The 20,575-nt window shown below is 42.4% G+C and overlaps 2 protein-coding genes across 6 annotated transcripts in view; one reads left to right on the top strand and one right to left on the bottom strand.

Annotated features, from left to right (window-relative positions):
• Nucleotides 1-31: 31 nt before the first annotated feature.
• Nucleotides 32-3,572, top strand: LOC133166775 (membrane cofactor protein-like). 2 transcript variants are annotated; one of them, XM_061297034.1, is made up of 7 exons: nt 32-109; nt 193-390; nt 2,237-2,333; nt 2,401-2,474; nt 2,536-2,712; nt 2,810-2,995; nt 3,102-3,572. In XM_061297034.1, the coding sequence occupies exons 1-7, from the start codon at nt 55-57 to the stop codon at nt 3,137-3,139; spliced, it is 825 nt and encodes a 274-aa protein (XP_061153018.1). In that variant the 5' UTR covers nt 32-54; the 3' UTR covers nt 3,140-3,572. The 2 variants fall into 2 exon arrangements, with proteins under 2 accessions (XP_061153018.1, XP_061153009.1); XM_061297025.1 differs by having other exon boundaries at nt 2,810-3,572.
• Nucleotides 2,739-20,575, bottom strand: part of scube3 (signal peptide, CUB domain, EGF-like 3) — a 60,027-nt gene continuing 42,190 nt past the window's right edge. For 3 of the 4 annotated variants that reach the window (XM_061296979.1, XM_061296988.1, XM_061296963.1), the window contains 16 exons: nt 18,912-19,028; nt 16,442-16,564; nt 13,897-14,013; nt 9,851-9,973; nt 9,620-9,736; nt 9,418-9,513; nt 9,235-9,351; nt 8,994-9,155; nt 8,687-8,890; nt 7,764-7,925; nt 7,516-7,683; nt 7,276-7,437; nt 7,003-7,200; nt 6,775-6,927; nt 6,621-6,700; nt 2,739-5,818 (listed from right to left, as the gene is read on the bottom strand). In XM_061296979.1, the coding sequence (XP_061152963.1) occupies nt 5,666-5,818; nt 6,621-6,700; nt 6,775-6,927; nt 7,003-7,200; nt 7,276-7,437; nt 7,516-7,683; nt 7,764-7,925; nt 8,687-8,890; nt 8,994-9,155; nt 9,235-9,351; nt 9,418-9,513; nt 9,620-9,736; nt 9,851-9,973; nt 13,897-14,013; nt 16,442-16,564; nt 18,912-19,028 (2,252 nt within the window). In that variant the 3' untranslated portion in view covers nt 2,739-5,665. The remainder of the gene's footprint in view (nt 5,819-6,620; nt 6,701-6,774; nt 6,928-7,002; nt 7,201-7,275; nt 7,438-7,515; nt 7,684-7,763; nt 7,926-8,686; nt 8,891-8,993; nt 9,156-9,234; nt 9,352-9,417; nt 9,514-9,619; nt 9,737-9,850; nt 9,974-13,896; nt 14,014-16,441; nt 16,565-18,911; nt 19,029-20,575) is intronic. The other variant, XM_061296971.1, reaches the window with a different exon arrangement.

Below are 20,575 nucleotides of genomic sequence, written 5' to 3'. Positions count from 1 at the left end.
TCATCCTCCCATGTCTACTTGTTATCCTCAGTCTACCTGAATGCAATCAACATCATGAGGACCATTGTGTGCATTATTCTCTGTTTATTCTTTTTATTATTTGACACAGGTAAGTGTATTTTTCTTATTTATGTAACACATTCCAGTCATTGGACCCGACAGTCGGATGGCGTTTAATCTTAAAATACATAGCCGAGGTTCCAAAGCGATGCGCAGCACCGCCCAAGTATCCATCCACCAGACTCCACAACAAATTCAGCACCAGAAGCAAGTTCGACAGTGGGGAGAAAGTTTACTACAAGTGCGCCGAGAACTTGGTCGCATCCGCGGGGAGCCTGTCAGTGATGTGCGTCAATGGAACCTGGACCACGTTGACACTCAAATGCAACAGTAAGAATGTGACGGTTGTGCCAGAAGTGGCCTCTTTTCTAGTGTGATTTAATTCAAGACAGTTGTCGTTTCCACGTTTGGCCACGGGAGGACGTCTGCACGTTAGGGTTTTTTTCCCCCCTCATAAATGCTCAATTTCTATTTAACTGGAAAACAAGATATGATTATTTTATTTTGTCTTTAATCTACTCTGCCTGTTTTCAATAGATATTGTAGTGATGTTGATTATCTACCTCACAGGTGTCAAACCCAAAGCCCGGGGGTCAGATACGGCCCGCCACATCATTTTATTTTATGATAAAAAAAATAAATAAATAAAAATGTGTAGCGAAAGATTCGGTGAACGATTCTTTTGAACAAATAGTTTGAGCAAACCGATTCTAAAGATTCAGTTCACTTAAAAGAACTGGAATGCACTAGTATAAAACAGTGCAAACAGCCAAGGTCTGCCAGGTCGAAATAGCTGACTTGTTAGTGACACGGGCTCTCGCTCGGAAAGAACTTGGTTCGATCCCAGCTCTGAGCCTATACGTAAGTGTGCCACTTTTGGAAATGCAAGCATTTATGTGTAAATACATAAGGTGCACCTGCGTGAAAAGTTTTGTCTCCTGCAGAACGTGAAAATGAACAAAGTATTTTCACGCAGGTGCACTTAACAAGGGAATCTTGGAAAACGTGTTGGAATGCGGCCCGAGGACTAGAGCTTGACACCTGTGACCTTTGACCATGATATTTCCCTAATAAATTGGCCTGTTATTAGGTACACTTAAAAATGGCGGTGTACCTAATGGAATGTCCGTGTGATTCCCTCGTTAAGTGCACCTGCGTGAAAAGTTTTAGCTCCTGTAGAACGTGAAAATGACCAAAAACTTTTCACGCAGGTGCACTTAACGAGGGACTCTTGGAAAACATGTTGGAATGCGGCCCCAAGGACTAAAGCTTGACACCTGTGACCTTTGACCATGATATTTCCCTAATAAAGTGGCCTGTTATTAGGTACACTTAAAAATGGCGGTGTACCTAATGGAGTGTCTGTGTGATTCCCTCGTTAAGTGCACCTGCGTGAAAAGTTTTAGCTCCTGCAGAACGTGAAAATGACCAAAAACTTTTCACGCAGGTGCACTTAACGATGGAGCGTCCAAGTGATGTCACAGATCAAACAGCCAATCAGGAGGTGGCGGTGAGGGCGGGTGTGGCACTTTTCACTTAAGCTTTTTCCCTATTGAAGTGGCCCGTGATTAGGTACACCTCATGGACACTACAATAGGTACACTACATGAGGTAAAAAAAAGAAAAAATAATAAATAAGAAAGTGTAGTGAACGATTCGGTGAACGATTCTTTTGAACAAATATTGTGAGTGAGCCGATTCTAAAGATTGAGTTCACTAAACTGGAATGCACATCACTTGTACAAAACAGTGCAGACGGCCTGAAGCTGCTGTGTCGAAATAGCTGACTCGGTAGTGCCACGGGTTCTCGCTCAGAAAGAACTTGGTTCGATCCCAGATGCGAGAATGTAAAGTATTGTGCAATGAACCCTTTATTTATTCTTTAATTTGAAACCCGAATTTTAAAACCTAACACTAGTTTGAAACCTTAACCCTAGTTTTAAATCCACACCCTATTGTGATTCCCTTTACTACATGGAGACAAAAAGTTCAAGTTGAAGAGAAGCAGCAAAGGATAAACATTACAATGGTCTCTTATTTGATAGGTGAAATGAAATGTATTAATGAGCAAATCTCTACTTTGCATTGCTTGGCTGTAGTTTTGACTACTACCCAATCACAGGATGGAAAGGTTTTGGCGTCATGAAATAGTTTTCCTCTTTTCAATTCTGTAAAGGGATGCTGTGTGGCTCTGCTGGGGAGATTCGCAACGGACGCTTTTCGTATACCGGCATAGAATTTGGAGACATTGCTACAGCTCATTGTGATGATGGGTGAGACATTCAAACAATCTCCCCTTAGCACCGCTGGACAGGTTGTGAGTGTTCACTCTGTCACCAGGTTTCAGCTTTTCGGACGGCGAACCAGGAAATGCATGAGTTTCGGCTGGGATGGTCACCCTCCCTCTTGTGAAGGTGCAGCGATGACATTTCTTGCGCTTTCCACAGTGCTTACGACATTTACTCTCCGTTCCAGCGGTGGAGTGCGACGAGCCTCCAGAGGTGGCCAACGCAGAGCGAAACGGCAACGAGGAAGCATCGTACAAGTACAAAAGTGTGATTGTGTATGAATGTCGCACGGGGACCCTCCTGGGGAACAAGGTCATATGGTGCATGGAGAACAGCACATGGAGCACACCGCCTTCATGCAGAGGTCTGCCACACAAATAGTCCACACGGTCATCTTTACACAAATTTATTTACAATTTGCCATGAAGAAAAGTGAATTAAAGTTGGGAGTTTCTCCACAGAAATCACATGTCCATCTCCAAAAGTGCCCAACGCCTCCTGGACGCGAGCTCACACCAGGCTTTATCAACACCGGGACACGATCGACATTGACTGTCGCCATGGTTACACAGCGGTGGGTGCGAGCACAGTCACCTGTGGTGACGACGGTCAGTGGAGTCCCAGCCTTCCCAAATGTAGACGCACGTGTAAGACAACAACTCTGGTGGAATCGATCACAGGATTATTATCGTAAATCCTTTTCTTAACACAATTAACTCGTCTTTTCTCCCCCCTTTTTTTTTTTTTTATTAGCACGGCGCACTAAATGGCAGAGCCGATATGGTGTCTGATACGTGATGCTACATTAGTCAGTCCAAGACCAGCATAATAGAAGCAAACAGAAGATGGAAAATTAGCTTTGGACTTCAAGACTTCTCTGCCTTACACACATTAAACATGTTTTTAAAATGAAGCTGACATACAGGGTGTTTATTTCAATAAGTGTTTTTGGGCGAGAATGAGTACAAACTTGTTGCGTTCACCTCTATACATTTTTTTTCCCTTTTTACTGTCGATAACGCCATGTGTATCATCATCTATGGGCTAAGCTGCTAGTGAGCATTCATGAACAAACAAGTTACAAGGAAATAAGAACACCAATTCCATTCATTTAAAAAGACAATACAAAATCCAGACATTTACATGAGCAATAACAATTCAAGTGCAAATATCAACTCTATGATACATCATAGCAAACTCTCTTTTGAAAGGCAACAATCTCAACCCCCCCCCAAAAAAAAAAAAAAACAAACAAAAAAAAGAAATCAATCAGGTTGCAGTGAAGAAGCCGATTCTGTTGGGAAGGGACTTTTTACCCATGAGGGCCATGTCGTAATACTATTTAAAGGAAATTTAGTACGGACCACAAACATAAGTTCAATTTCTTTAGGGCGTCCCAGCCAAAGGAAGCATGTGTGTTCCTAAACCAGTCAAGCCGCTTCCCGTTTCCAGTCTTTTTTTTTTTTAACAACCAAGCCAAAAACAAGCCATGGCGGCCCACTTGGCTTACAGCCAGGTGAGGTTTTCCTCTTTTGGTGGAACGCTCGAAATCGCTCATTAGGTTGTATTGTGGGAGCGTTCTTTGATTTCTAAAGTTAAATTATCATACCCTGTTGCTGTCGTTGTTCTGTGATCACAAAGAACGTTTTTTTTCCAAACTGCTATATGTTCATGACATATTTGACTCCCTCTGCAAAATCATATGAAGGGTCAACAGTGCTGCTTTCCAAAACATTATTTTCGTCTCACTGGCGGTGCTAGGAGTTTTTCCTGGGGAGGGGGTCAAGAATATCTCAGGGGGTCCACAAAACAAAAATGTTGCTTTTCAGACCCCTCAAACAAATCTGAAATTCTGATAAGAATTCTTTCCATGATCCCTATGTGGTACGGGTGGAAATGTGGAAAAAGAAATCCTGAAAATAATCAGAAAATACCAATAAGGCAATTATTTGGCCTGGCACCTGGTGGGGTCCAAGCATATATGGGGGTGTCAGTGCCCCCACTCCCCCCTAGCTCCGCCAGTGTGGTGATTAAACCTAAATTGAGGGTGTATTATTTTCATTCATTGCACTTGTATTATAAAGGTAGAAGGATGGGCTCAAGATCTAGTGCACAAAAACAACATGAGCCGCCTTTGTGGGCCCTCTTTGGAAGAGCTGTCTTTACTGGGACAGACCAAACATGAGCTAGGGGAGTTGGGTGTCTTTGGATTTGATGTGGGCACGACATTATAGGGGGCAGGGGTGCAGGGGTGATTCTAGTGGTCGGCCTCAAGGAGTCCAACCGTTGTTTTACTAATATTCCGTATTTACAAGTCAAAACATCAAAAACCTGCTTCACGGACAGGTGACGAGGTCATCGACCTGCCAGCGTGTAACAAGTCAAGTACTTGAAATTCTTTGCTTCCTTTTTTCACTTCAAACCTTTACACTAGTCATGAGTATAGTACATGAGAAAGACAAGATGAGATTGAAGAATTAAAGTGACCTTTTACAAGAAGCAGCAAACATCATGTCCCTCAAAGACATTCAACTCTCAATCCCTCTCCCAGAGACATTCCACATCATCTCATTCCTGTGGCTCTCCCACTTATTAGTTTCTTATTCATCTTGCAAAAATGTCCCCTGTGTTCCTGGAATGATGAACCACCTTCTTTTTTTGTATTTGTTTTAAAGTTGCCTTGGGAAAAAAAAAAAGGAGAAAAAGGAAAAAGAGCAACAGAAATGCTGGGTGGGTTGGAAAAGGCTGGTGCAGTCTAGACAGCACAGATGAACTGTTTTAACAGTAAAACTGCTCTAAGAGCTCAAACATAGTAAGGCTTTAAATGAGCTGGAACACAGCTGCGACATGAATTAGTTAGCAACTGCTCCTCCTCGAGGACGCACACACAGCACGCACACACACACACACACACGCCCACAAACACTTACGCGATAGAACCTGGAAACTTGCACAACACTTACAGTCATACTTAACCGTCGCAGTCGGAGCTGGAATACACACCAGTCATTTAAGCAAATACAACAACAAGCTCTAACACAACATCACGCCTACTGTCTCAAATTGCCGTTTGAATGGTCTCAATGCACACGGCAAAAGAAACCAAACCCACTCACATATTCTACATCCCCCACTAAACGCTTACTGTGGACCTGTGACGGGAAAACTGACAAATATTCAGCATTTTGCAGGTTTGTCAATGGAAATAAAAGAAAAGTGTGTATATTTTGTGTGTTGAAGTCCTTTATGAGTTGCGGGATGTAGCCCGTAAGGGTGACGGGGGGTGGGGGGGTCTTAAGTGAATCGCTGATGCAGGTTTACTTGTATGGTCGCAGGAAAGCAGAGACTTTGCTGCTTATGAGGCGGATGAAAGATCGGGGCAGCATCTCGTTGGACTCCCGTGTGGTGTACTTGAAGTAGTTGTTTGGGTGAGCCAGCACGTCAAAAAGAGTCTTTATCAGTTTTTTATCCTGCAAACACAAGAACAGGCATGGGTGCATTCATTATGAGTGGCTCTGTGAGCCTATTGGTAACCTGTTAAAAGAACAAGGTAGTGTTTCATATGGAAATCAAAGGTAATGCAATTAATTCATTTCAGACCACTTAAAAAAATATTTATGTTTTTATTTTTAGCCAGTGTGTGGTTAAGAATGAATATAATGGAACAAAAAAGTCAAAACTTGTCTATAGAATAAGAGATAAAAGAATTAAAACTAAATAATAAATTCATTACTCATTGACTTTAATTGAGGAGGGGGGGAAAAGTAGGACTATAGCTCCTCCATTGAAAAAGATTTTCAAGTTTCCACAAGAACGTGGGAATTTTTCAAATTATGTCGGTTTCTTTTCTAATTCATGCCGATCTAGGGAAGAAAGATTAACCGCTTGTCTTAAAAAAATGCACTTGAAAATGGAGATTATTTTTCTAACAAAATTTTGTGTGTAACCGGAATTGTTTTTAAAGCGGGAGATTTGTGACTGGAGGTTCCGCTGTATTGATCTTTAATCACCAGTGTATCCAATTATTTCGACAAACAACAATACTACCAATAAAACCTTTTTGTTCCTCAGCAGGTTTCTCATGTAATTAAAGACTAAAGTGTCACCCCTGCCCGTAAATCACAACAGAGAAAAGGAGAACTTCTGTATTCTATACGGGTTTAATAGGGTAAAGTTCTTCTTTCAGAGTTAAGGTCAAAGTTAATGTAGCTTCACTACTTCCACTCATTGATTTTCTAGCATAGTAGAGTAATAATGGCGAGTCGAGCAAACCTTGAGGATTTCTTGATGGTTTTCTGAAGCGTAGAGTCTTCCGTCCCGTACGATGTCCTCAACCAGCTGTTCGTAGTCCTCTGAAGTTACACAGACAACACAATGACTCTTCATGAGGTGTTCAGAAGCGCTGCGAGCCATTTGAATGACGTACCGTCATAAGTCACGTAGGGGATCTGGAAGCCCCTGGCACTGTTGGCCTCGTTGGATTTGAAGTTAATCCAGAGGCGCCTGGAGCGCGCCGTGAAGGCGATGGGCCGCTCGTACGTCTGACATGTCTCGTAGGTGGTGATGGATGTAGCTGACCCTTGCAAGAGCACAGAAAGGGCAATGATGAATCAAGTATAGGGACGCGGTGGCCCCCGCTGACGCTCACACTCACAGTTCTTCCTCATCACCAGCACATCTCCGCATTCATCCTCCGAGGGCAGGAAGATCTCCGGCACCACAATGAGAATCTTGCGCTTGCTGGGCGGGTTGATGTTCCAAATGCACTCCACGTTTGCCGGGTAGTTTCCCGGGTAGTTGGGGGACTCGATGTAGCCCATGAACTCGCCCATCTCACCGCCACACTGCCTGTCTAGACGTGCACAAACTCGACGCATTACTGTCTGACTCCAAAGTGAAATCCTCAAACTGTCTTTTGGACACTCACTCTTGCACTGCGAGACACTCGTGGCGCCATCAAAATCCGTGGTGGTGTTTCCGGGGCAGGTAATACAGTAGTTCTGCCTAAACTCCGTCTGATAGGTTCCCACTGGGCAGCGGATGCACCTGTGCACCGTGGTGTTGTAGTAGTGACCCGGAGAACACTGCACTGCAGCACCAATGAAGACACACGTCATCAGTATTTTTTTTTTTTTCCGCAGATGGCTTCCATGCTCGCTCCTCTCACCTTTGACCTCACAATCATGGAAAGAGCTCGCTCCCTCACGCTTGGTGCTCAGGCCTCCCCCGCAAGGAAAACACAACGTCCGACCCAAATCCGGCTGGTATGTGCCCTGGGAACACGGCTGGCAAGGCTTGAAGCCGTCGCTCGAGAAAGACCCGGTGGGACACTGGCCTGCGGAGCACAGACAAGCCACATGACATTTGGCAAGAACGTTTGACCGGGACTGCATCTGGAAGTTGGATTTTTACTACCTGCACACGATGAAATGTTTCGCGCTCCCGTGGGTCCGTGGCCGTCGCTGCCCGGACACAGATCGCACGCCAGCTGCCCCTCCCTCTCCTGGAAGGTGCCAGGCGGACACTGGACGCAACGCTCCTGCTCACCGTGGTAGTACGAGCCTGGCAAGCACCTGACTGAAAAACAAAATCCACAACAGCTCCAGTAACAAGGAGACGCCATGAGTCTATCATTTGTTTTATAGTTCAATTACAATCATTTTGCATGATCGCTTTGATTACCATCTGCTACTGGGGATGGGCAACTTAAAAGTAAATGATGGTGGAGGGCCGTCATTTTTTATTAGCTCTACTGCACTTCTTAATCAGTTTTATGGCAAGGAGAGTCATTTTAAACATATATAGTATATTTCAAGCTCGTTGCATGAATAAAAGATGCAGCCTATAACAAAGGGTTTGAACAATCCAAAACATAATTACACACCAAGTTATTTTTTTCCAGTTCAAAGGGCTCTTGAGCATAAGGCACAAAACTGCTGAACATTTATTGCAAAAACTCATCTTGTTCATTTTTTCCCACAAAAATAAAAAAACTTTTAACATTAACCTGTTATTATGTCTGATCTGGATGTCATTATAAATCTCAAAATGATTTGACTTGTTCACATTGTAGCATAGGGCAGTAGTAGCGCAAGCGCAACTGAGACGTCTGCCATCTAGTGGTGACTGCTGATATTACAACTTAAACTTGTATAGTTTGCCTCAGCAAAAAAGTTATTTTTTGATAAACTGAGCCTTTGGAGAAATATGGTAAACTGATCACAATGAATTATTTTCAAATTGCTACATGGGTACTAAATGATGCTCATTACATCACAAAATGTTTGCCTTTCATTTTATGATCAAAGTTAAGGAAAGTGAATGAGGTGAATTCTTACCGCATCGGCCACTGTCCTTTTCCGAGCCTGGGCCGCAGTTCTCTTGAACGGGAGCGGCCTGCGGAAGTTTCTGGGCCACCTCATACTCCAAACCGGCAACTCTGATCAGGAAGCGCTCTTGGTTGATGGACTTTTTTAGAGCCTTGATGTAGGTCTTCACTTGCTTCTCCATACGTTGCCTGAGGCAACTGAGGTTACAACTCCCTGGCATGGGAAAAGAAAATCATTTCAAGCAGTTACATCTATGAAGACCAACGCACATTAAAATCCAGGCTGCTCGTCATCGTCGTTACATGGCAAGACTGACCTGTTGTGTCTCCAGCTTTGACCTCCGCTTCCAGCTCCAAAGTTATGCGGGTTACCTCTTTGTTAGCAGGGTTGCGAGCACGCCGCCCTTTTGTTTTCTTTGACGAGTCACATTTGAGATTGACAAATGTCACCAGGCAGTTACTGCACGGCTGACCACCTCCTGCAAAAAAAATAGCCTCACAGTCAGTCAGCCAATGGCATGTTGATAAATGTATTGACAAATCCAGATAAGGGCAGACCTGGTCCTAGGGTCCGCCCCCTGTCTTCCGTCCTGCCAGTCAGTTTAGGATGCAGGTGGCATTTGGCATTTTTAATCTTGAAAGACGCCGTCTGCTTCACTGGCGGCGCCAAAGTTTCTACAGACAAAGATGTGAGTAGGAGGCCAAACATCGAACAAAAGTAAACCATTTGATGGTTGGCACCTATGCAGCTTTGACTGCTGCTGGAGTTGAGCCGAACGGGAGACTTCCCTCGGACGATGGGGATGCCGCAACTCACGGAGTAGCTGTTGTCGGACTCTTTTAAAAGACACACAAGCAGAATTGAAACAAAGATTTATTTTTGAAATGAGTAGTTGTCAAACACAAACATATTTGAAGCTTGCAGCTATGCATTCATGCATACCTGCCAGATAGTGTGCCTTGGAGGCACAAGTGAGCGAGCAGCTCTCCTTCTTGCCAGTTTTGCTACAGGTCAGAGTAGCCTTAGGGGCCACAAGGCCGGGAGGGCATTTCACCAACTCTGAGGTGACAAGACAGTGGAGGACATATCAAACAATGATGCAAAATAACGCGTTGAAAAAAAGCTGGGAACACAGATTGCTTTGTACCACTAGAGGGCAGTGTTGCTACGTACCAATGCAGTCTTTTCTGTTCCAGTGCAACTTGTATCCAGGTGGGCAGGTACACTCGTAGCTTCCCAGAGAGTTAATGCAACCATATTTACATCCTCCTCGATTTATACTGCATTCATCAATATCTGAAAAATATAGGAGACATTGATTGGCCTTGCATTACAGAAACGTATTTTGCATTTCATCCAAGGGGGAGAAATAGATCACAGTCATGACATCATAGCTAGAGATAAACCATTTTTATTGATTGTCTATTGCTCAGAAAGGTTTTATTTTTTTTTAAGTGTTTTCTTTTTTAGTGGCTTCTCTAGTCCAAATGAGTTCTCGCTTGTTCTAACAACTTTAAACAGTCAACGTTGCTAAAATAGGGACTTTTCCAACCTCTCTGTTTGGTGCTGTCTGTTTTTTTAATAGACTATCTTCAGAAGCAGCCACGATGAGTAGAACTATTGTCACATTATTTTCTGTGTGTTTTCCACGGAAAGGCAATCAAACCAGTGACTTATTGACATACGTATTGGAAACCTTTGAGCCAAACTACCTAAATATAAATGTATTAATTTATTAAGGAGTGGTTATCACTGTCCACCTTTTTACTATTTTACTATTTTTCCTGCAAAGAACAAAATATATATATATATATATATATATATATATATATATATATATATATATATATATATATATATATATATATATATATATATATATATATATATATATATATATATATATATATATATATATATATATATATATATATTCTGTGGAAGTTGAGACACAAAGCTTGTTTTGTTTTGGAGGAATAAGGAGATAGAAAGAAGAAAAGCAAAATATGTTTGTTTTTCAAACTAAAGGTGAACAAATGATTATAATCAGAGATTGAATTTTTGGAGAAACAAAACAAAACCGTTTGATTTTAAGGGTGCATCATTGTTAGTGCATTGCTCGTCCCACAGGTCCATCTGACATTTGAGGAAGACCAAAGTATAGCTGTGTGTGGATTGTCCAGTGGCTTTTATCACTTAGATGTTTTACTTACGACTTTCACTTAGCTTGCACGCGGTCAATTCACACACACCCAAAAAAAAAAATGGAATCGCAGCACTTGGAGTGTAAAGTGTAAATCCAGTCTCAGTATATTGCTTTAACTGTCAGCCTAGGGTGGAGTCACCGGGACAGACTCCAGGCCCTGCCGTGACCCTGAACATGATGAGCGTGGTATATAAAATGGATGGATAGATGGAATGTGTTTGCACCGTTGCAGTCCACCGAGTCCACTTTCAATTTATTGGTCAAAACATCGCAGGGAGGAAGACCGATATCTCGCTCGCTAACACAAGCAGGGCTACAAACACTAAAAAAAAAAAATGGTGAGGGGATACAAACATTTGGAGACATTTCTTTTCCAGGACCTACTCGGACAGTTTACAGGTCAAGAGAAGGAATAAAATAAAGAGTCAAAGTAACTGATAGAGACAGAGATAATGTCAGTGATTAATGATGCTGACTGTTGAAATGAAACGCTCCTGCTCATCTCGTTCAATCGCTCAGCCCGAGTCAAAAAAAAAAGAAGTATGGTCTTCATTCCCCGAAGAGGATGATGACTTCATCTAGCGCAGTCTGCCAATGTGTCGCTCAGAGCGCCTTGGAAACATGGCGAGAGATGCGCTGCTTACCCTCCGCATCAAAGCACTCGATTTAAAGGACGAAAAACTCTAATGAATATCTGATGGAAGCGCTACTCATCTGCCAGAAACTGTTGTTTCGACTTCTTTTATTCCTTTCCATCCTTGAAATACAATCAAATAGATCTCCGCTGACCTTTCTGCGAATCCCCTTAGGCCTTTTTCCTTTTTACGCAGACAGACAAGTCAAGAGGAACAAAGACAGTAGAAAAGACAAATTGAAATGTGGAATCAATGCCGACACCAGCGAGAGGGACTGACTTCATGGAATTGTGATGTTTTGACAAATTTAGCTGTTGCTACCATTGTTGAAGTAGTGAAAGAGAGGGAGTTCTTGCCTTTGATTTTGGCTTATAAATCAATATTAATGAGTACACACACATGCCAGGAATGTATTTGTGCTTTGCGTATGAGACCTGGAACATTTTAAAATGGCATTGAGTGTATTTTCTTAGCAGATAAGCAAAAAAGCAAGCCGATTGTTCCCGTAAACAAAGTCGCACTTGGGAAGAATGCTGACAGGTCACGGCACAATACTCGACAGCAGGTCGCCGACCTGATTGGGTTTGTCGAGTGCCGACCTGTTGTTAAAACACCGAGCCCGGCCCTCTGCGATATTTTCGGGGTTGATGAAGCACAGCGGGAGCAAGTTAAGCTTAGTTATGAGCGTCGAGTGAGGATGTACACTGGGGGGAGCTCAATAAATCTTCAGGGTTATCTAATAGTTCAGACAGCGGCGATAAAAGGCCATTCATCACCAGCCTTCTAAACAATGGCAGAACGTGCTTTATGTTGGTCAGGTCAGTCCATCACGAGAGAAAAAGCCCAACAAATATATTGTCCGTGCTTTTATTTCCTCAAAAAAAAAAGAAATTTTGCTTTGTGAGAGCAGTACACATTTTACACAGAGGCAACGGCACCTTCATATGTAGCACAAGAACCTCCCAGATAGTGCTTCGTATCACATTGATTTATTTGTATAAATGCTCGATACGCACACGATTTGGGAGTACGAGGTCGTATGGATAATCTTAGATTCCCTACGGTGAAATAACGGCTGCTTCGGAATCACCACAAAGTGTGCGTCTATAGCCATTATTAGACAGGAGAAGAAAAACACAGAGGTTCAGGAATGCAAATAAGCCAGGTAAAAAATGTGAAAAAGACACATAGGTGTTTGCAAAACATTTTTTGTTTTGTTTTCACAAACCCAAGAAATTCTTCCGAAAACACTGATTATCATTCATCACATGACCCCTACGGGGGTAAATGTGTGAAAAAATTCCTGGAAATTTACCTAAATACCAGAAAGTCTGATTTGGGTCATCAGTGCTCATAGCACCCTTTCAAGCTCTTAAATGTTTTTAAATGTTGTGTTTTTTGTAGTGCATGATTCGTTTGGACTTTGCACTGAGTATACTGTGTGTCAAACGTCATTTAACCCATTCAAAAAAATCCCATACTTAATCTTCACACTGTCTCGCCTGCAATACAAGTGAGTGAGGCCCTGAGGCTTCAGAGACAGCGAAAGATTGTCAGCGGCGATATGCACAAACTCAACGGGACGCCTGATGTGCTCAAACAGGCCTCTTGCCACATGTCAGAGAGCTGTGACACACCCATCCTTCAGAGTTTATTCTGGTCCACAGACTAGAGTGTCATAGGTCACGCTCCACCTTGAAGTGAAGTAGCCTAACGCATTTTTGAAATGATGTTCAAGTCCATTAACTACAGCACAAATCACCTATGCTTTACATTGCTGCCAAGTGTAGCGTAATCTTAGATTGATTTCCTGCCTTCCGGGCAGCCACCTGTTTCTGCTCATTTGAGTCGATTTGGAAATCAACTTGCAAGGACTTAAACCAGCTTGAGCTGGGTAATCCATCACAGCCAGCATTTAGTTACATTTTGTTTTTAGATGCGGTTGCACGAAGGGCCTTTTTTTTATGTCGATATTCTCAATGTGGTGACATTGAGATTAATGAGTCGCTCGGTGTAAAGACTTTACACCCTGAAACCATGGTAATAAAAAATCATGTTGAATTGTTGGTTGAGAGATCTTAAGACTCGAGAGCTTCTCACACTAATCTGATTACAAAACATTGTTTTTTTTTCCCAGCCTTTCAAAAGAATACTTAAGAGTCTCTTCAAGGGCAACCAGGGCATACCTTCAAGTTTATGCGTACATATTGAAGCTGTCATGGCGTGCAGAAGCTTTCAACATGCTAACACCTTTTTATGAATTTAAATAAATCACTCTGCTTTTCCCTGTTCGAATGACAGAAACTCATTGAGGTGTTGAAGAGGAAAAGGAAATGTGATAGACAGGAGAAAAAAAAAAGAAAGCGTTTGTGGCTCACCTCCACAGTGCGCCAAGCCGTAGAGGACGTAGCCCTTGTGACAAAGGCACTGAAAGCTTCCTGCAGAGTTGACACAGAAATGGTCGCAGGCGCGGTCGAAGGAGCACTCGTCAATGTCTGCACAAGATGGAAAGGGAGACAGTTAGAAATGTTTCCATCACCCAAAAATCACAAACAGCAGGACACTCTTTGTATTGTTTATCATGCATTTCAATGGGCCACATCAAAACAACAACCAAGCTTGGTACTTTTGCTCCCACGTCTGTTGCTTTGATTGTCCCCCTGCAGTCACTAAGTTTTTCATTTTGATGCGAAATGGAATTGAAAACTTTTGGAAATGCTTCGCGGCAGTGGCAGGTGTCAGCTGATAATAGGTGGCCAAGTGTGTTTTCTTGCTTCCCTCTGAGCACCTGTCAGTCTTTTTCTTTTCCATCGAAAAAATACAGTAAGAGTCCAGAGATTGCAACGCACCTCATGTCAACGTATAACACGAGTGTGACATCTGCTCAAAACCATTTCAAATGTTCCCATAACATGTTTGCAACTTTGATAAACTGTTCACTTTGGCATCATATGTACAATGAAAAGAGTTAAATGGTGGTGTACAGAGTTAAACGTGGTGAAGCAGCATTTAGCAGTTATGCTGCATCCAAATGGGATGAACTGCCAACCGAAGCGAAGTCAGCCCCAAATGAAAATGTTTTCAAATCCAGGTTGTCAGGTTTTTCAATGCATTTCCTTAGATTTCGGTTCTTGCACCGTATCTTTTGTTAGTAAGCTACTTTTACTTCTTCATGTTGCTTTGAACTGTCTTTGACTTTTTTGACTTGCTTTTAAATGTACTTTAAATCAACTGAAGCACATTGAGTTACTTTGTATAAGAAATGCACTCTACAAATAAAGCTAGCTGCCTTGCCTTGGTATTCTGAAAGGTTGGTTACAGGTGACAAGCGCGCCAAAGCACCGATTAAATATTTGCTTTGGAGGTATACCTTGACATTATTGTCTGTAAAGTGTCGTACAATCATCGCAGTGAAAGGATTGGTGGAGAACTGTGACCCGCAGAGAACCAGAGTCAAAGTTTCTGTGTGGATTTCTTTTAGGATTATCAAGCTTTATTTGCACTCAGCACAACTGCGCAAGCTGTGCCATGTTGGGATTTAAAGTGCTGACTGAATCCGGTGTTGCAATAGGGGATGTTGATGCGTAACTTATCATTATGTAATGTATGCTGCCGAGTCTCCGCTCTAAGACAGCTGGGACTCGCGCAACCCTTATTTACCAGTCAGTTCAGGTGAAGTACGCACGACCTGGGCAGGGCAACATCACTAAAACGGAAACATCAGCCTCCTTCTACGAGAGCCGAAGACTGATGAAAATTATAATATGGCATCAAATCATCAAATCTATAAAACACCTAAAAAAAAAAAGTGAGGTAATGCCATTGAAGAGTGCCGTTGCAGACGTCACGGGATGCAAAGAACGTGTCCCGGACCGCCCTCATGTGGATTAGAAGGCAGAAGCAGACGATAACACAGGGGGGTGTTGAGTTTGGAGTTTGGAATGCTGGCCCCGGTTCAGAAGACATGCCCCATCCTGATATATGGGCCACGGTCCACTGACGGCGAGGAAGCACCGTGACTGTTTAAACCAAGATAACTTTAGCATTCAGTTGGCGCATCTCAACACCCCAGAGAGGGGGGGAGAGAGAGAGAGAGAGAGAGAGAGAGAGAGAGAGAGAGAGAGAGAGAGAAAGAGAGAGAGAGAGAGAAGAGAGAGCGAGAGAGAGAGAGAGAGAGAGAGAGCGTGAGAGAACGAGAGACGCTAAACTGCTATTTAAGTGTATTTAATGCCTCAGCGTTGACACACTGCAGCGCAGGTCACACAGAGTGTAAATCTGGCCTTGCTCCTTTGCAGAATTTTTCAGATAATCTCCGTTAATCTCCTTATTTTCACTCCTGAAAGCAATTTTTGAAAAGCTTTTTTTTATTATTTTTTATTATTTTTTTTTAAATAAAAAGCTTTGCACGTTTTCTCACTTACCATTATGAGGCTTCCAAGTAACAAGAGAAAACGCCTTGTACCCAAAATAGATTTGAAGTGACAAAAAGCACACGAAGGGACACGCTGTTTTCTTTTCACACATATGATGTTTATCTGGTTGTGCTGGAAAGCAAATGCAAGTTGCTGATGCGAACCAGGCGGCAGCGTGATTGACCACACGAGTAAAAAGCAGAAGATTAAAGAACGTGGCATGTCTTGCGTTTTTCGACTCGGCATGTGGCAGAACTCGTCTGAGTAGTTTCGGCCTGCTTGCTGTCTTCCACCAGATGTTCTTGAGGTGGCTTCATTTATCCAACAAGTAGAGGTTTTAGAAATCGAGACCGTAATTTCCCACACCTATGTGCTGCCGCAGCAGACGTTTGTTTGTGCTCCGTGAATGCACAAGTACGTGTGCTTTCAATTATAAATACCAAATCCTTTTTTGTAATTGTTTCGTTTCCGCATTTGTGAAGTGAAGGCACACATATAAGCATCTCCCTACCTTGACACGTTCTCTCGTTGGTCAGCAGCTTGTAACCTTTTTTGCAGCTGCACTCAAAGCTGCCCACTGTGTTCCGACACACATGGTCACAACCCCCGTTGTTAAGACGGCACTCATCGATGTCTGCGAGAGGGAAAACAACGACAGGAGAGGTCACATATGACAATATGACAAAAGCGGAACTTGCAATTAGAGAGCTATGCAGATACCTGATTAAGTGATGTCCTTATGATTTACCTTGGAATAAATATGACTAAAATATATCTATCCGCTTTCTGGAATATGGGACAAACATTTGTAATTACAAAAGTTGACAACAAAAATCTAAAATCAGGAAGTGTATTTCATTCCATGCTATAAGAAAAATATTTTTGTTTTATTCAGTGAAAAAAAGCAAACAAACAAAACTTACATTGAAAGTAGGTCATGGCAATAAAGCTATTGTATCCAATAATTTAAAATTTGCGACAAAGAGGTTTGATGGCTCATTTTATGATATGACTATTGAACATTTAAAATGGTAATTTATTAGGAATTACATTTAACATGCATGTTTTGACGAAAGGTACATTTCTCAAAGAGGATGCACTTTTTAATGACTAATACTTATAAGTTAATGTTAGGGGAAAAACGCTGGGAAGAAATAAACCGTTTTAAAGCTTGTTTGTTATTAGGAGGAAGAAACCAAAAAAAAGCTTAACATGTTTGGTTTTTAACCATTGTCATTTGCCATGAGTGAATTAAAATTAGAGTTTGGAATTTATGTCAAGAGTCAAGTTTTTTTCAAGGCCACACAGCCCTAATTGAAAGTATCATTTTCAGACCCATGTGATTTTTTTAATAAATAAAAATACATACCCAGGACTGAAAGTCTGGATTCTTAAGACACAAAAATTGGCAGTGTGTTCATGGTACGTCATACTTACATTTAACATGCTTTTCTCTTTTCATCTCTTTAAGCAGAAAATACTGCAAGCAGAATGCATTTGGCTTTAACAATTGAGCTAGGCCTTCAAATCCTCATTAGCCATCTTCTTCTGATTAGTGGGCACTTTATTTCTTCAGCCAATACCCAATCAATATATCATGTGTCCATCTCTGTCTGGATGGTATTTTGCCTTGGAACACGTTCGGTCCATCTTGAATAATTATTCCAAATACGTTTTGATCATCTTTTCCACTCTTCAGAAGTGGCCGACCCACAAAGACCCACGTTTATTTTCCTGCGCTTTCCCCTCAAACCAAACTAACAGCAGAAGATGGACTTTGTTGTTAGTTGTTAGTGTGCGATTCCAAGCTGTAGGAAAATGATTTTTTTGGACACTGCGTCTTCTCACTGTCTTTCGGTAAAATATTTGTTTCCTCAGTATCCTGATATAATGCTTATTTTATTCTGTTAGCGTTCATATAAATAAGACTTTTTGACTTGGAAAGCTGGTACCGGGACAAAAACTACTGAAACTGAAAGGGCGAGTGCATCTAGAGACTGTTCAAATAACCATCGTTGATAGTCTTGAAAGCGACAATCACTTTGGTTTGTTAGGCGAGCTGTGCTTCTCTTTCATCTTGCTCATCTGATGCTCGAGGCACCCAAACGATTGAAACTGGACCGTATTGATTGTTTTAGAAGATGTTTTGCCTCTCATCCGAGAAGGCTTCCTGCAAGAAGGGTTATTAAGCCTGCACCAGCCTGACTTGCTATGGAAAGCATAACTTTTCAAACACTGAGTTGGAGGGACTCCACGGACCACGAATGATCATTCTTTAGGAATGCAAAATGACAGTCGTTAAACGCCTCTGTCCATGAACGAGTTGAACTGTTTTCCAAAACTTCATTTGGGTAAAAATTTAGCAGATGGAGCAGAAATTTAGGGGTTAGGCTGAAGGGCGGAATTACTGGCATGTCACAACATTGGCGGAGCTAAGCTTTTTTCCTTGGGGTGGTGGTGGTGGTATTTAGAAAATAAAACTCTTCAGAAAATTCAGATAAACATTCTGTGATAAAACTGTTTACCGGGCTAAATGTGGAAATAGATTCCTGAAAAAAAAAAAAAAAAACTCAGAATTAAATTTTCTGGCTCGGCACCTGAGGGTATAAGCATAGTTTTCAACCGTGTAATTATGGACCACGTTCTGCGCAGTCATGTTGGACCACAAGCAATCAAGTCTCTAATTGGCCTAAATGTCTTGAAATGTATGCGTGAAGGATTAGAGTTGAGGACAAACTGTCAAACTATGTCACATGTTACCTAATGAAACCATAAATAGAATCTGCGTCTCTAATAATTTGATCTGGAGACTAGAAGGTCGACTTCCTCGCTACCAATTCAATTAATGAAGTGTCCTTGCTGTGTTCACTGCTGTGATTGATTCAATATGAAGCCATTTGGTTGAAATGCATAATCAAATCCCACACGCCACTAAAGGAGTCCAATGCGCGGCTGCATATTAAACACGAGCGAAAAGTCACCTTTGCAGGTCTTGCGGTCCGGCTGCAGCGTGAAGCCGACAGGACAGCTACAGCGAACTCCAGTCACTGAATCGTGACACGTGCTATCGCAGCCACCATTGTTCACTGCGCAGGTCTCTGCGGGGAAACAGACAACGGCCATCAAAATCAACGATGCTGCTCTGACCTACTTATGTCTCTGAGCCCACTGTTAGATTCAAATAGCTTTTTGTGTCAGAAGAAAAGGAAGAGGAGAAGCACTGAAGAGGTTTGAGTTGTACACAGAAACGACAGAACAGAGTTGGGATGCAGGTGCTGAATGATGACGGTGGAGCGATAATGGTTCATAGTAAAAATGCAAATGGTTAGCAATAAAGTCATGCCCTGTTGCAAACACAGCTAAACGAGGTTTCGGAGGTGGCTCCTGTTTTGGTCTGATTGTAACAAAATCTTCCAGGTGCTTGAGGGAAGAAATAACAATTTCAGCTACCTGGTTGCTGCATGGCCAGGCTGATTAGAGGGGGGGGGGGCAAGCCCGGGTGGCAGAGTTCGGTGTGACTGGGATGAGCCGAAAACAAATTTCACAGTGATTTCCAGTAACAGCAGAGGAAAAGCATTGTGCCCTCAAAGAAGCCTGAATGTGAACAAACTTTTTTTTTTTTGGCTGTTTTTTTAAAGTCGTCTAAGGTCAAACAAACAAAAGCAACTCGTAACTATTACTTTAATTGGAGGTAACTCCTCATCTACTCTGTTCTTTACTGCTGGTTGTAAAATCAAGCACCGTAATTTCAAATGAGGATCAAACTGGAGCAATTGCTAACATTATTCACCTTCACAAAAATAAACAAAAGGCACGGAGAAAAAAAAATGCTTAGCTACACGGCACAAGTGATACATCCAAGCAAAACAGGTGCTTGGCGTGATGTCATTTGATGTTTAATAGGCGTCTCATTGACAACAGATGAAAACATTGCATGTTGTTGCTGAAGGCTGTACATGACACGTCAATATATCAGATACACGCTACATAAAATAAACACCCGACCAAGAACGTCTGACTCAAAAATGAACATTCCAAACAGTTATGAAGCGGGTCGCCCTGCCCTGGGTTTCTCGATAACGAAATCTTCAAGAGAAACAATACCGCATTTTCTTCGCTCTAGTGAGTTGATCATTCTCGTAATCCACTGATAATATTCGGTCGAGTGTCGTAACTGGCTGAACATCCTGATGTGCAACCCGATAGCAGCGGGTAGAGCGGGCCTTCCGGTTGATTCTGCTGCCCTCAACCCTCAGGACAGAGTTCAGCATTGTGGTTTCACATAATTGCAAAATGCTGAGCGGAGACGGTTGGCAGACATGACGATAAGACAGTGTCAGGACATGCCTCTAAAACGCTTAGCCAGACATCTCCAGCAAGAGAGCAAAGAAGTATTTCTGACATTCTGGCTTAGTGAAGACGGGCGAAAAGGCACTCGCAATGGAATGTGTCGGGTTTTGTGAGTTTTGGATGCACGCCAGCCGCATCAACGGGTCGGGACCTGCAATTAACAACGGGCAGATATTTCCCAATATGTCGGCCTGAAGGTGAGCTGCTGCAGTTTAGATCGCACACAACCCAAAGTCACCTAGGGTAGACCCCCTAGCACCTTGCGACCCTGAACAGGACGGAAAGACAGATCAGT

This window comes from Syngnathus typhle, linkage group LG2 (assembly GCF_033458585.1).
Source record: "Syngnathus typhle isolate RoL2023-S1 ecotype Sweden linkage group LG2, RoL_Styp_1.0, whole genome shotgun sequence".
NCBI classification, from domain to species: Eukaryota; Metazoa; Chordata; class Actinopteri; order Syngnathiformes; family Syngnathidae; genus Syngnathus; species Syngnathus typhle.
Note: the sequence above shows the minus strand (reverse complement) of the source record. Positions and strands in the feature narration are given on the sequence as shown.

Bases quoted from the DNA above. Each gene is read 5' to 3' on its own strand.
- LOC133166775 (XM_061297025.1), top strand. From the start codon at position 55: ATGAGGACCATTGTGTGCATTATTCTCTGTTTATTCTTTTTATTATTT. The intron at 2,475-2,535 runs GTGCAGCGATGA...TCTCCGTTCCAG, and splicing joins TCACCCTCCCTCTTGTGAAG to CGGTGGAGTGCGACGAGCCT. The intron at 2,713-2,809 runs GTCTGCCACACA...GTTTCTCCACAG, and splicing joins CACACCGCCTTCATGCAGAG to AAATCACATGTCCATCTCCA.